The 15,000-nt window shown below is 52.8% G+C and overlaps 1 protein-coding gene across 1 annotated transcript in view; it reads right to left on the reverse strand.

The window, feature by feature from the left end:
• LOC121303720 (sodium/calcium exchanger 2-like) overlaps positions 1-7,520 on the reverse strand; it is a 14,475-nt gene extending 6,955 nt beyond the window's left edge. Inside the window, exons 1-7 of the mRNA XM_041234498.1 lie at positions 7,277-7,520; positions 6,810-7,175; positions 6,406-6,681; positions 5,221-5,691; positions 4,651-5,033; positions 1,954-2,057; positions 106-123 (exon numbers count right to left, since the gene is read on the reverse strand). Coding sequence (XP_041090432.1) covers positions 106-123; positions 1,954-2,057; positions 4,651-5,033; positions 5,221-5,691; positions 6,406-6,681; positions 6,810-7,175; positions 7,277-7,342 — 1,684 coding nt within the window. The 5' untranslated portion in view covers positions 7,343-7,520. The remainder of the gene's footprint in view (positions 1-105; positions 124-1,953; positions 2,058-4,650; positions 5,034-5,220; positions 5,692-6,405; positions 6,682-6,809; positions 7,176-7,276) is intronic.
• Between the last annotated feature and the right edge of the window lie 7,480 nt (positions 7,521-15,000).

Genomic DNA, 15,000 nt, shown 5'->3' on the forward strand with positions numbered 1-15,000 from the left:
GGAGAGGAGAGGAGAGGATAGAGGAGAGAGGAGACGAGAGAGGAGACAGAGAGAGGAGAGAGGAGAGAGAGAGAGAGAGAGACAGGTTTGTTTTTGAAGGCTTACCTTTGTTCAGCAGGAGAGCTGTGGAGAGAAAGAGGGAGAGAGAGGTGAGATACACAGACAGAGACAGTCACACACAGAGAGATGACATACACAGACACACACACAGAGACAGACAAACACAAACACACATGAGGACATACACAGACACACAGAGACAGACTGAACCAGGGCAGACACAGAGAATATGACAGAACCAGATGAGTATCCACGACCACACAGCGACAAGACAGAGATGGTGAATACAGAACACACAGAGAAGAGAGACTCATGAGATTAGATACACCATACACAGACACACACACAGAGACAGACACAAACACACAGAGATGAGATACACAGAGACATACTGACAGACACAGAGATGAGATACACAGACACACACAGACAGACTGACAGACACAGAGAGATGAGATACACAGACACACACAGAGAGACAGACTGACAGACACACAGAGATGAGATACACAGACACACACAGAGACAGACTGACAGACAGAGAGATGAGACTGACAGACACACAGAGATGAGATACACAGACACCCAGAGCGGACAGACTGACAGACACACAGAGATGAGATACACAGACACACACAGACTGACAGGGTCTGGAGAGTACACAGAGATGAGACGCAGACACCGGGACACATGGAGACAGACTGACAGACACAACAGAGATGAGATGGACCACAGACAGACAGAGACAGTATACAGACAGAGACAGACAGATAGATACACAGACACACACAGAGACAGACTGACAGACACACAGAGATGAGATACACAGACACACACAGAGACAGACTGACAGACACACAGAGATGAGATACACAGACACACACACAGAGACAGACTGACTGACAGACCACACAGAGATGAGATACACAGACACACTGTCTTTTAGAGACAGACTGACAGATTGTGTCTCTGTCAGACTGTCCGACACACACATGGTAGAGACAGTGTGATCTGACTGACTGTCACAGATTGAGATCAGTGACTAGACTGTGAATGACTTCGTTGACTGAGATGAGCTACACTACACACACAGTGCAGGATCGTGACAGACCTAGATGGATACACCAGACACACAGAGACTAGACTGATGACACTAGAGATGTGCTACACTGTCACCACAACCAGAGACCAGACTGACAGACACACAGAGGAGATACACAGGGACTGACAGACACACAGAGACAACTAGGACAGGGCACACAGACAGATAGATACACAGACACACACAGAGACAGACTGACAGACACAGAGATGAGATACACAGACACACAGAGAGACAGACTGACAGACACACAGAGATGAGATACACAGACACACACAGAGAGACAGACTGACAGACACACAGAGATGACATACACAGACACACACACAGAGACATACTGACAGACAGACCACACAGACATGACATACACACACACTAGAGACAGTGTGTCACAGACACAGAGATATGATGTCACACAGACACACAAGTGTCTCTACTACTATGTGTCTGTGTGTGTGTACAGACACTGAGACAAGACTGTCTATACTATATGTGTCTGATGTAACAGCTGTCTGTGTGTGACTCGTCCTGACAGACACAGAGAGAGATACACAGACACACACAGAGACAGATACACAGACACGTGTCTTTTCTGACTTTCATGGAATCACAGTAACAGACACACAACACACACACACACACACACACACACACACACACACAAACAGACACATACACACACACACACAGACTCACCCCTCCCAGGGGTTCACTGATCTACGACATCGGGGTGGGAGGGCGGATGGGGAGGCTTATCCCCCTGACCCCCCCCTCCCCTCCCCCTCCCTCACCGGAGATTCCCCTCTTCAGCCAGCGCGGCTCCTCCAGGACGATGAAGAAGTTCTCGTGTTTCTCATACTCCTCGTCATCCACGATGCGGATCTGCAGGGTCTTACTGGAGAGAAAACATGCAGTGAAGAACCATCCCACCTGACCTTACCCCTGACCCTGACCATACCCCTGACCCTTACCCTGACAGTGACCTGCAGGGTCTTACTGGAGAGGAAACATGCAGTGAAGAACCATCCCACCTGACCATACCCCTGACCCTGACCATACCCCTGACCCTTACCCTGACAGTGACCTGCAGGGTCTTACTGGAGAGGAAACATGCAGTGAAGAACCATTCCACCTGACCTTACCCCTGACCCTGACCATACCCCCGACCCTTACCCTGACAGTGACCTGCAGGGTCTTACTGGAGAGGAAACATGCAGTGAAGAACCATCCCACCTGACCATACCCTTGACCCTGACCATACCCCCGACCCTTACCCTGACAGTGACCTGCAGGGTCTTACTGGAGAGGAAACATGCAGTGAAGAACCATCCCACCTGACCATACCCCTGACCCTGACTATACCCCCGACCCTTACCCTGACAGTGACCTGCAGGGTCTTACTGGAGAGGAAACATGCAGTGAAGAACCATCCCACCTGACCATACCCCTGACCCTGACCATACCCCCGACTCTTACCCTGACAGTGACCTGCAGGGTCTTATTGGAGAGGAAACATGCAGTGAAGAACCATCCCACCTGACCATACCCCTGACCCTTACCCTGACAGTGACCTGCAGGGTCTTACTGGAGAAGAAAGCAAGCACTGACAAACATTTCCACTAGAAGTCTTTTTCAGTGTCTTCAGTGTAAATTCAATGGCAGATGTTTCCACTAGAAGACATTCTCAGTATCTTCAGATGGACTCATGCTCATTGATGTGCTGCTTATGCCCTGTACCCAGCAGTGTAAACTAATGAAATAATTGATCATTCTGTCTGATCAATCTGCACAGACAGAATGATTTGATCAATCTGCACAGACAGAATGAACTGATCAATCTGCACAGACAGAATGAACTGATCAATCTGCACAGACAGAATGAACTGATCAATCTGCACAGACAGAATGATTTGATCAATCTGCTCAGACAAAATGAACTGATCAATCTGCACAGACAGAATGAACTGATCAATCTGCACAGACAGAATGAACTGATCAATCTGCACAGACAGAATGAATTGATCAATCTGCACAGACAAAATGAACTGATCAATCTGCACAGACAGAATGAACTGATCAATCTGCACAGACAAAATGAACTGATCAATCTGCACAGACAGAATGAACTGATCAATCTGCACAGACAGAATGAACTGATCAATCTGCACAGACAGAATGAACTGATCAATCTGCACAGACAGAATGAACTGATCAATCTGCACAGACAGAATGAACTGATCAATCTGCACAGACAGAATGAACTGATCAATCTGCACAGACAGAATTAATTGATCAATCTGCACAGACAGAATGAATTGATCAATCTGTACAGACAGAATGAACTGATCAATCTGCACAGACAGAATTAATTGATCAATCTGCACAGACAGAATGAACTGATCAATCTGTACAGACAGAATGAACTGATCAATCTGCACAGACAGAATTAATTGATCAATCTGCAGAGACAGAATTAATTGATCAATCTATATCCTTCCCTCCCGTGACTGACCTTTATGCAGCTCTGAGCTCGCTTCCATTCAAAATCACATCAAAGTCTACGAGCTTCAATAATTCAGCAGCAATGCTTTGAATAATTCACACACAGACACAACACACTCCCTGGCTCTCCAGAGCTCTCAGACACACACTCCCTTCCCTCTCTCTTTCACTCTATCTCCATTTCACTATCCCTCTCCTCCCAGTCCAGTCCCCGCCCCCATCTCAGACCTGTCAACGCTGGCCTGATAGATAGCCTGTGTGAGGAGTGACAGGGCCCTGACAGACCTGTCAAGAAACACTGAGCTGATGAGCTGATCAGCAAGACCAACAGCACAAAAACACTGAGACACACAAAAACACTGAGAAACAAACACACCAACCAAAACACTGAGACACACACACACACAAACAGAAACACAACCCAAACACTGACACACAAAAACACTGAGAAACAAACACACTGAGACACACAGACACACAAAAACACTGAGAAACAAACACACAAAAACACTGAGAAACAAACACACTGAGACACACAGACACACAAAAACACTGAGAAACAAACACACAAAAACACTGAGAAACACAAAAACACTGAGACACACAAAAACATTGAGAAACACAAAAACACTGAGACACACAAAAACACTGAGAAACAAAAACATTGAGACACACAGACACAGATAATGACACAGACACACAGTGAGTGGCAGTGAGAGACTCCCCCCTCCCCCTCTCCCCTCTCTCCTCTCTCCCAGTTTTTGTGTGTTGTGGGTAGGTCGTGTTTTTGTGGCTGTTAACACACAGTGTGGTGTGTGAGTGAGGACTTGTTTTTGTGACTTCCTGTGAAGTCTGGGTGGTGGTCTATTATGTGGGGGTTGAGTATGGGCCTGTGTGTGTCGAGACGGAGAGTGCTTTCGCAGGTTTGTCGAACTCAACATGTGTACCTCTCTGAGGGGGGCCTCTCTCTCCCTCTCCTCTCTCACAGCGTCTCGTCGTTGCTGAACTCCAGCTCCCCCCTCGCGTCCTCGTAGTCCACACCGCCCCCCTTGGCGGTCCCGTCCTCAGTGTGGTAGGGCAGGATGACGGTCCCCCTGGCTCCAGAGCTGCGCTGTACCGTCACCTCCAGGGTCCCCGCGCTCTCCGGGACCCTCGCGGCCCCCCGCAGCGCGAAGCCGAAGATGCCACCGTGGTCGTCGTCCAGGATGGTGACGGTGGCGAGGAGGGGCTCAGCCAGCCGCGCGCGGGGGGGCTGCGAGGGGGGAGGGTCGCTCTCGAACATGCCCTCAGCGTCGCCCACGCGCAGGTTCAGCAGCCGCACGGAGAAGTGCTCATCCTCCTCAAAGACTTCGTCATCGATGATCCCCACCTGTGACAGAGGCAGAGAGACATGGGTTACACACAGCTCTCTGCACCCCCTCTCTCCTTGTACCCTTTGCCCTCCTCTTCTCCCTTCCCCTCTCTCCTCTCCTAATCCTGAGACAGACAATTACAGACACAGGGAGACAGACACAGAGACAGAGCGCTTTGCTTTGACTCTCTCTCCCCTCGCTCACCTGTATCTCTTTCCTTTCCTCCCCAGGTTTGAACACCAGGGTCCCCTCTCTGTATTCGTAATCGGACCCTGCGTGGGCCGACCCGTCCTCGGTCCTGTAGTCCACGTAGAACGTGTTGAGCCCCTCCCCTCCGTGGCACACCACAGCCAGCGCCAGCCGGCCGCAGTTCTCCACACACTGGTAGTGAGAGCGCTCGAAGGAGATGAGGCTGCAGGGGGTGGAGTCAGGCCCCCCCTCCTCTGCCCCCGGGACCCCCCCCAGACCCTCCAGGTCGGCGCCGCGGCGGTGCTGATCCGCGGCGTGCTTCTTGAGCACGTTGCCCGCCCCGATCATCATGCGCGTGGCCTGGACGCGGTAGAACGCCCGGCTCTTCTGCTGATGGACCAGCGCCTGGTAATTCGCTGTCTCCACCAGCTGCTCCAGATCCCGGTCTGGGTGCTTCACCTTGAGATCCTTTAGGATCCGGATCACCTGAGAGGGGAGAGTGGAGAGGGGAGAGTGAGAGAGGAGAGAGGGGAGAGAGGGAGAGGAGAGAGAGAGAGAGAGAGTGAGAGGAGAGAGGAGAGAGAGAGAGAGAGGAGAGAGGAGAGAGGAGAGAGAGGAGAGAGGGAGAGAGAGAGGAGAGAGGGGAGAGGAGAGAGGAGAGAGGAGAGAGGGGAGAGTGGGAGAGGAGAGAGGGGAGAGAGGAGAGGGGATGAGAGGGGAGAGGGAGAGAGGAGAGAGGGGAGAGTAGAGAGAGGAGAGAGGGGAGAGGGGAGAGGGGATGAGAGGGGAGAGGAGAGTCCCCCTATCTGTCTACTTGATCTAATGTGACTTCCTCTCCTTCATCATCTCACTCTCATCCTGTCTGACTCACAGGGTCACTCTCCCCCTCTCCCTCCCTCTCTCTCTCTCCCCTCTCCCCTCCCTCCTAGGGAAGCAAGAGGGAGAGAGGACAGAGGCGATGCGTGTGATAGCAGGAGACAACGGAGGGAAGAGGTGGATGAACGTGAGGAGTAGAAGGGGAGAAGTGGAGGGAATTAGGAGCCACGGGAGAGAGTCGAGGAGTAGGACAGCGACCACAGGGGAGGGTCGAGAAGTTGTTCACCTGCTCTCCTCCTCTGCCATGAGAGAGGGGGGGGAGGGGAGAGGTGGGCAGAGGAGTGGGCGACTTCAATACGCAGCTCTCCCTCTCTCCCTCCTCACCTCTTTGCGGTTCTCCTCCAGTTCTTGACTCCCCGCGCCCCCCCCTCGCGCCCCCTCCACGCCTTCGCCTGCAGCCCCCAGCTTCCCGTCCATCATCATCATCATCTCGACGCCCTTGGGGCTCGCCCCCCCCTCCGTCTCCACCACCAGCCCGCGCCGCTGGTCTGCGCGATATCGCTTCTCAGTGTACTTATAGAAGAGGAGCCGCCTGTCAGCTACCCAGGCCAACAGCACACACACCGGGAAGAACGAGAGAGTGAGGAGGGCTTCCCATACCTGGAGAGAGGAGGAGAGAGGGGGATGAGGGGGGAGAGGAGAGGGGAGAGGGGGCGCTATATACCCAGGACAAATGCATGCACACAATATGTAAGTGAGAGCTGAGAGTGGAGTGTGTAGCTCGTTACCTTGACGACACCGGGGGAGATGACGGCGAGGATGAGGTACAGCCAGATGTAAGCGAAGATGCTCCAGCTGGCGGTGATGAAGAACACTCGGAGGTGTTTGATCCGACGCACCTCCCCCTCAGGGATCACCCACACGCACACCGCCACGATCACAAACATGTTGAAGGCGGCCGAGCCCACAATGGTGCCGGGGCCCATCTCCCCCGCCTGGAACCCGTGTCCGCACACCTCGATCACGGAGAGCAGGATCTCCGGCGCCGAAGAGCCCAGCGCCATCAGAGTGAGGTTCGACACAGTCTCGTTCCAGATCCGCACGGTCGCCACCACCGTCTCCCCGCTCGGCTTCGTGATCGTCACCTCCTTCTCCTGAGGAGGGGGGAGAGGAGGGAGAAACTACTGTCAACTACTGTCAAACCCAGGAACACAAATTAAACCCTCTCCCCTCTCCCCCCTCCCCCCCTCCTCACCTGTGATGTGATCACCTCTATAGATGCCATGAACCTGTCTGCGATGATGGAGACCCCCAGGAACATGTACACCAGAGCCACAAAGTACACCAGGGCGCGCGCCACCCTGTCCCCCAGCGAGGGGCTCTCCGGCTCCCACACCGGCAGCAGGACCCCGGGCTGGCACCGGACTGGGTCGAAACAGGAGCTGCGGTTCCTCGAACCCTCCTCCCCCCCAGTGTCGGTGTCAGAGAGAACCGGAGAGGGCGAGTCCCAAGCGAGGGCACAGCAGTCGCGGGCTTGGCCTAAACTCCCGCTCCCTCTACCCCTCCCTCTCCCGAGCCCGCTCTGGGCCAGGGAGCGGACTACCGAGGGGAGTCCGGCTATGACTCACTCCTGCCTCCTCCGTCCCTCCCCCTCCTCAGGGATGGAGGGCAGGAGGGGGGAGGAGGGGGAGGTGAGGAGTAGGAGGGGGAGCCAGTCCTGCAGAGCCTGGGGGGAAGATCGTACCCCAGATTTAAAAAAGTAAAATATCACTGCTTTGCACTCTGTGTGTGAGTGTGTCTCTCTCTCTCTTTCTCACAAATGAGAAGGATCGCCCTCCCACACACTCTCACACACTCCTACAGCCAGGGTCTCTCCTCTCCGTGACCCACTCTCTCTCAGCGGGAGATGCAGATGTGAGTCTACGCAGCAGAACCCTCCGAGAGGAAGAGAGAAGAGAGATAGCGAGGAGGAGGATACGAGACGTCTGGTGTAGTTAGCTATCTGCCGGATGATCGAGAGAGAGAGAGAGATGAGAGAGAGAGAGAGAGAGAGAGAGAGAGAGAGAGAGGTGGAAAAATTGGTGAACTTGTTTTCATAAGAATAGATGCTGTATCTCTGCGGAGGAGTGAGATAGCAGCTGTCCTCCCCCCTCCCTCTCCCGCTCTCTGCGGAGGACTGTAGTGTGTTTCGGAAGTGGCAGTGCCAACACGCTGGATCAGGGGGTGTCAGTGAGGGGGCGGAGGGGAGCAGCCAGGCCAGACTGCTCATACTGAACAAGAACACACTGTGATAAAAACACAGGCAGAGAAACACTGCGATAAAAACACAGGCAGAGAAACACTGCGATAAAAACACAGGCAGAGAAACACTGCGATAAAAACACAGGCAGAGAAACACTGCGATGAAAACACAGGCAGAGAAACACTGCGATGAAACACAGCGATGCGAAAAACACAGGCAGAGAAACACTGCGATGAAAACACAGGCAGAGAAACACTGCGATGAAAACACAGGCAGAGAAACACTGTGATGAAAACACAGGCAGAGAAACACTACGATAAAAACACAGGCAGAGAAACACTGCGATAAAAACACAGGCAGAGAAACACTGCGATGAAAACAGAGGCAGAGAAACACTGCGATGAAAACACAGGCAGAGAAACACTGCGATGAAAACACAGGCAGAGAGACACTGCGATAAAAACACAGGCAGAGAAACACTGCGATAAAAACACAGGCAGAGAAACACTGTGATAAAAACACAGGCAGAGAAACACTGCGATGAAAACACTGTGATAAATCGCCTGCAGGAGGCTGGGAGTGCGCGACACAAGTTTGGTGAAGAGCGTTATCGTGTTCCCTGTGTTGAGGCAGGCAGGCAGGAAGGGGTTAAATCCCAGTGCTGCTCTTTGCCTGGCTCGGGCTCAGTGGCAGATGCTCTGACTGTGAGGGGCTGGGATTGTGTTCATCGTCAGCATTTCAGATGATAAAGCTGATTTTGTTACACACAGCGGGAGAATGCAGTACCTGAGATTAGTGTGAAATACACACGACACTAAAAATCATGCTTTAAATATTGTTTGCCAGCTCACACTGAAGTGTCTTACACACTTCACTCACACGCAGACACACTCACTCACTCACAAACTCACTCACTCTCCCACTCACACACAAACACTCACTCACACACTCACAAACACTCACTAACACTTACTAACTCTTCCACTCACACACTCACTCTCTCACTCACTTACTCACAAACACTCACTCACTCTCCCACTCACACACTCACTCACTCTCACAAACACTCACTCACTCTCACTCACAAAAACTCACTCATACACTCAGTCTCTCACACTCACAGTCTCTCACACTCACTCAGTCTCTCACACTCACTCACTCACTCACACACTCACTCTCACAAACACTCACTCACTCTCTCACACTCATTCACTCACACTCAGTCTCTCACTCTCACAAACACTCACTCACACTCACACACACTCACTCTCACAAACACTCACACACTCACACACTCAGTCTCTCACACTCATTCACTCTCACAAACACTGTGTAGTCGTACACACTCAGTCTATCACACGTGCAGTCACTCTGAGAGGATAACAAAGGATGAGGCTCAACCACAATGAGTAGTGTGCTCACACACTCAGTCTCTCACACTCACTCACTCACTCACTCTCTCACACTCAATCACATTTTTCTTTAAAATCACACAGTGCAGCAGCTCGTCCCGTCTCCGAGTCTTCGTGTCTCCATGTCTCCGAGTCTCCGTGTCTCCGAGTCTCCGTGTCTCTGTGTCTCCGTGTCTCTGTGTCTCCGTGTCACCGAGTCTCCGAGTCTCCGTGTCTCGGCGTCTCCGAGTCTCCATGTCTCCGAGTCTCCATGTCTTCGAGTCCCCGAGTCTCCATGTCTCGGCGTCTCCGTGTCTCCGTGTCTCACTCCTGAAGCTATCCTGTCACGTACCCCCAGAACGTCAGTCTCAGTTTTCAGCGTCCTTCGATGAGCACTTTCTCAGATCTATGCAAGAACAGCGAAGTGTGCTGGACAGCCCCCCCCTCCCCCCTAAATACCTGATGCTAAACGAGGTGAAGACCAGGTTTCAGCGCAATGTGATCAGTGTAATGCATGACATAAAGTAAATATTTAATGGAGTGTTATTCTCATGTCACATCTCAGGGATGTTAATGTGTGTGGGCTGTGGCTCCTCATTCATGGGGGGGGCTGGGGGGGGTAACAGATGCAATTAATTAAAAACTAAAAAAAAGCAATCATTAAAACAAAAATTAAATATTAAAGGAATCTGTTTTTAAATTCCTCTGTGGTCAATTGAGCGAGCATCGTAAAGCGCAGAGAGGTCTGGTAAAGCACAGGGAAGCATTGTAAAGCACAGAGAGGTCTGGTAAAGCATAGGGAAGCATTGTAAAGCACAGAGAGGTCTGGTAAAGCATAGGGAAGCATTGTAAAGCACAGAGAGGTCTGGTAAAGCATAGGGAAGCATTGTAAAGCACAGAGAGGTCTGGTAAAGCATAGGGAAGCATTGTAAAACACAGAGAGGTCTGGTAAAGCATTGGGAAGCATTGTAAAGCACAGAGAGGTCTGTTAAAGCATAGGGAAGCATTGTAAAGCACAGAGAGGTCTGTTAAAGCATAGGGAAGCATTGTAAAGCACAGAGAGGTCTGGTAATGCATAGGGAAGCATTGTAAAGCACAGAGAGGTCTGGTAAAGCATAGGGAAGCATTGTAAAGCACAGAGAGGTCTGGTAAAGCACAGGGAAGCATTGTAAAGCACAGAGAGGTCTGGTAAAGCACAGGGAAGCATTGTAAAGCACAGAGAGGTCTGGTAAAGCATAGGGAAGCATTGTAAAGCACAGAGAGGTCTGGTAAAGCACAAGGAAGCATTGTAAAGCACAGAGAGGTCTGGTAAAGCATAGGGAAGCATTGTAAAGCACAGAGAGGTATGAGGCGCACACACACACACAGTCCCTCCTCAGCTCCACTAGAGCCGCACTGCTTCCCTCCCTGCCTGCGTTAGTCTCGTATCACTTTGCTTTGAATCGCGATCTGTTTCTATCTGTCTCGAAGCGCAGGTAAGCGACTCCCCTGCATTGCTTTACCTGCCCAGGTAACTCACACCGCCCTCCTGCATCATTCATGCAGGTCCTGACATCCCTCCCATTGTGGAGTTGTGATTCAAAGAGCAGCTCTGAGAAAACACAGCTCAGATTTCACTTTCCAGAGCATGCTTCTGTTACACTGCACACTGCACAACTTCCAGCACCCCAAGACTGAACCACACCCTCCCTCCCAGCCCCAACAGCACCAACTACTGGAGCCACACTGCTTCCCTCCCTCCCAGGCCCCCCTCTGGCGGGTTGATGGGCTCGGTGGACCTTCCCTCCCTCCCAGCCCCTCTACAGCACCAACTACTGGAGCCACACTGCTTCCCTCCCTCCCAGTCCCTCAGCTCCAACCACTAGAGCCACACTGCTTCCCCCCCCCAGCCACTCATGTCGTGCTTGGTGATATGCGGTGTGACGAAGGGAGGGCGGGTCAGGGAGATGGATGGTGATGTCGTGCTTGAACTAGAGCCTCACTGCTTCCCTCCCTCCCAGCCCCTCTACAGCACGAACCACTAGAGCCACACTGCTTCCCTCCCTCCCAGTCCCTCAGAGTGACGTGGCTCGGTCTGGAGCCACACTGCTTCCCTCCCTCCCAGCCCCTCTACAGCACCAACTACTGGAGCCACACTGCTTCCCTCCCTCCCCTTGTAGGGGAGTGTCGACGGCTTGATGGTTCGGGTTGTGACGAATGTGGAGGGAGGACAACCACTAGAGCCACACTGCTTCCCTCCCTCCCAGTCCCTCCTCAGCTCCACTAGAGCCACACTGCTTCCCTCCCTCCCAGCCCCTCTACAGCACCAACCACTAGAGCCACACTGCTTCCCTCCCCCCCCCCTCATGTCGTACTAGAGCCAACTCTAATGCTTACTCCCTCCCAGCACCTACTACTACTGGAGCCACATGCTTCCCTCTCCAGTGACTCTACTGCACAACATGTACTGGAGACAACCGTACTGCTTCCCTCCGGTCCCGAAGGCCCAGGGAGACGTCGCACAGATCGTCGAGCCACACTGCTCCCTCCCTCCCAGACCCGTGGTTGATGACCTCGGTACAGCAGACACTATGGAGCCCATACTGCTTCCCTCCTTGAGACCTCGGTGTGACGAAGCACTGGAGGCACACGAAACCACTAGAGCCACACTGCTTCCCTCCCTCCCAGCCCCTCTACAGCACGAACTACTGGAGCCACACTGCTTCCCTCCCTCCCAGCCCCTCTACAGCACCCACTAGAGCCACACTGCTTCCCTCCCTCCCAGCCCCTCTACAGCACGAACTACTAGAGCCACACTGCTTCCCTCCCTCCCACGTCGGGCCCCTCTACAGCCATGAACTACTCCTGGTGATCTCGAGTGCTGTGACGCAGGGGGTAGGGTCTGGGAGATGAGTGGGGATGACTACCGGTACTGACGAAGGGACTAAGGTAGCAGGAATGCTTCCCCTGATCCAGAGCCACACTGCTTCCCTCCCCCAGCCCCTCCTCAGCTCCACTAGAGCCACACTGCTTCCCTCCCTCCCAGCCCCTCACGAGCACCAACTACTGGAGCCACACTGCTTCCCTCCCCCCCCCCCACCCCACAGCACGTACCAATAGAGCCACCACGCTTCCCTCCCTCCCAGCCCTCTACAGCACCAACTACTGCGTCCACTAGAGCCACACTGCTTCCCTCCCTCCCAGCCCCTCTACAGCACGAACTACTGGAGCCACACTGCTTCCCTCCCTCCCAGCCCCTCCTCAGCTCTAACACTGGAGCCACACTGCTTCCCTCCCTCCCAGCCCCTCTACAGCACCAACTACTGGAGCCACACTGCTTCCCTCCCTCCCAGCCCCTCTACAGCACCAACTACTGGAGCCACACTGCTTCCCTCCCTCCCAGCCCCTCTACAGCACGAACTACTGGAGCCACACTGCTTCCCTCCCTCCCAGCCCCTCTACAGCACGAACTACTGGAGCCACACTGCTTCCCTCCCTCCCAGTCCCTCCTCAGCTCTAACTACTAGAGCCACACTGCTTCCCTCCCTCCCAGTCCCTCCTCAGCTCCACTAGAGCCACACTGCTTCCCTCCCTCCCAGCTCCCTCAGAGCTCACTGCTCCACTGGAGCCACACTGCTGCCCCGGTGTGAGGGAGGGAGGGGCAGGGAGATGTTCGGATTGCGGACATGGTGTGACGAAGGCTGCCTCCCTCCCTCCCAGTCCCTCCTCAGATCCACTAGAGCCACACTGCTTCCCTCCCTCCCAGTCCCTCCTCCCCCCTGGAGAACAGCTTATCCAAGTGTAATGAAATTTGGTATCTGTGTAATTTTGCCAATTGGAGCTAATTGGGACCCATTGTGATGGGAAGGTGGGTGACAGCTACAACGCCAGAGTGTAAACTTCCAGAAGGGTGATTATGAGACTGCTAATTGATTGCTGCTCTGCTGGGATTGTAAAGGGAAGAGCCCTCCCTTCATCAGTCCTCACCACAGTGGGCCTGACACCCACGCGTTCTTCCAGGGCCCTCCTTGCACAAAGCCTGCTCGTAAATCAGCTGCCTTATTGAGCTGAACTGCCCTGCTGAAAAATAGCACCTGCTTCTTCTCCTAAGTAATGAGAGCATGCGAGCAGACACACACACACGCTCGTGCACACACGCACACACCCACGCACCTCCGTCTGTCGCCTTCTCCCTCCCTTCCGCAAGTATAGAGCGACTGCAATGGGGTGAGGCTGCTAGAATGGGACCCCAGTGTGCTCACTACACCCTTCCCAATGATCTTCAATAGCACTGCAATGGGGTGAGGCTGCTAGAATGGGACCCCAGTGTGCTCACTACACCCTTCCCAATGATCTTCAATAGCACTGCAATGGGGTGAGGCTGGTAGAATGGGACCCCAGTGTGTTTGTGCTCACTACACCTTCCAATGATCTTCAATAGCACTGCGCAATGGGGGGAGGCTGCGAGAATGGACCCCAGTGTGCTCACACACCTTCCCAATGATTTTCAATAGCTGTGCAATGGGTGTGAGGCTGGTAGTGAGTGGGACCCCAGTGTGCTCACTGAGTGTGGTTCCCAGTGATCTGTCAATGAGCACTGAAGGGGGTGAGGCTGAGTAGAATGTGTGAATGAGTGTGAAACGAGTGTGTGTGTGAGTGTGTGTTAGTGAGTGAGTGTGTGAATGAGTGTGGTTTAGTGAGTGTGAGTGAGTGTGTGAATGAGTGTGGTTTAGTGAGTGTGAGTGAGTGTGTGAATGAGTGTGGTTTAGTGAGTGTGAATGAGTGTGGTTTAGTGAGTGTGAGTGAGTGTGTGAATGAGTGTGGTTTAGTGAGTGTGAGTGAGTGTGTGAATGAGTGTGTGTGTGTGTGAGTGTGTGAATGAGTGTGTAGTTTAGTGAGTGTGTGAATGACACACTTACTCACACCAACGCACTCACACTCACTTCAACACAATGTGTGAATGAGTGTGGTTTAGTGAGTGTGAATGAGTGTCTGGTTTAGTGAGTGTGAATGAGTGTCTGGTTTAGTGAGTGTGAATGAGTGTGTGAATGAGTGTGGTTTAGTGAGTGTGTGAATGAGTGTCTGGTTTAGTGAGTGTGAGAGTGTGAGTGTGTGGTTTAGTGTGTGTGAATGAGTGTGAGTGAGAGTGTGAGGCTCACACACTTGGACTCACACCAAATGCACTCACACGACTGATCAAACCACTTACCGTCACACCAAAAATCACTCACACACGCACTCACACACTTCACACTGTGTGTGAATGAGTGTGGTTTAGTGAGTGTGGCACGTCAAAATCGACTCACCCAAATGCACAACAACTTTGGGACTCACACCAAAATCACTGCAACACTACGTAACACACTG

Source organism: Polyodon spathula, chromosome 35, assembly GCF_017654505.1.
Source record: "Polyodon spathula isolate WHYD16114869_AA chromosome 35, ASM1765450v1, whole genome shotgun sequence".
NCBI lineage: Eukaryota > Metazoa > Chordata > Actinopteri > Acipenseriformes > Polyodontidae > Polyodon > Polyodon spathula.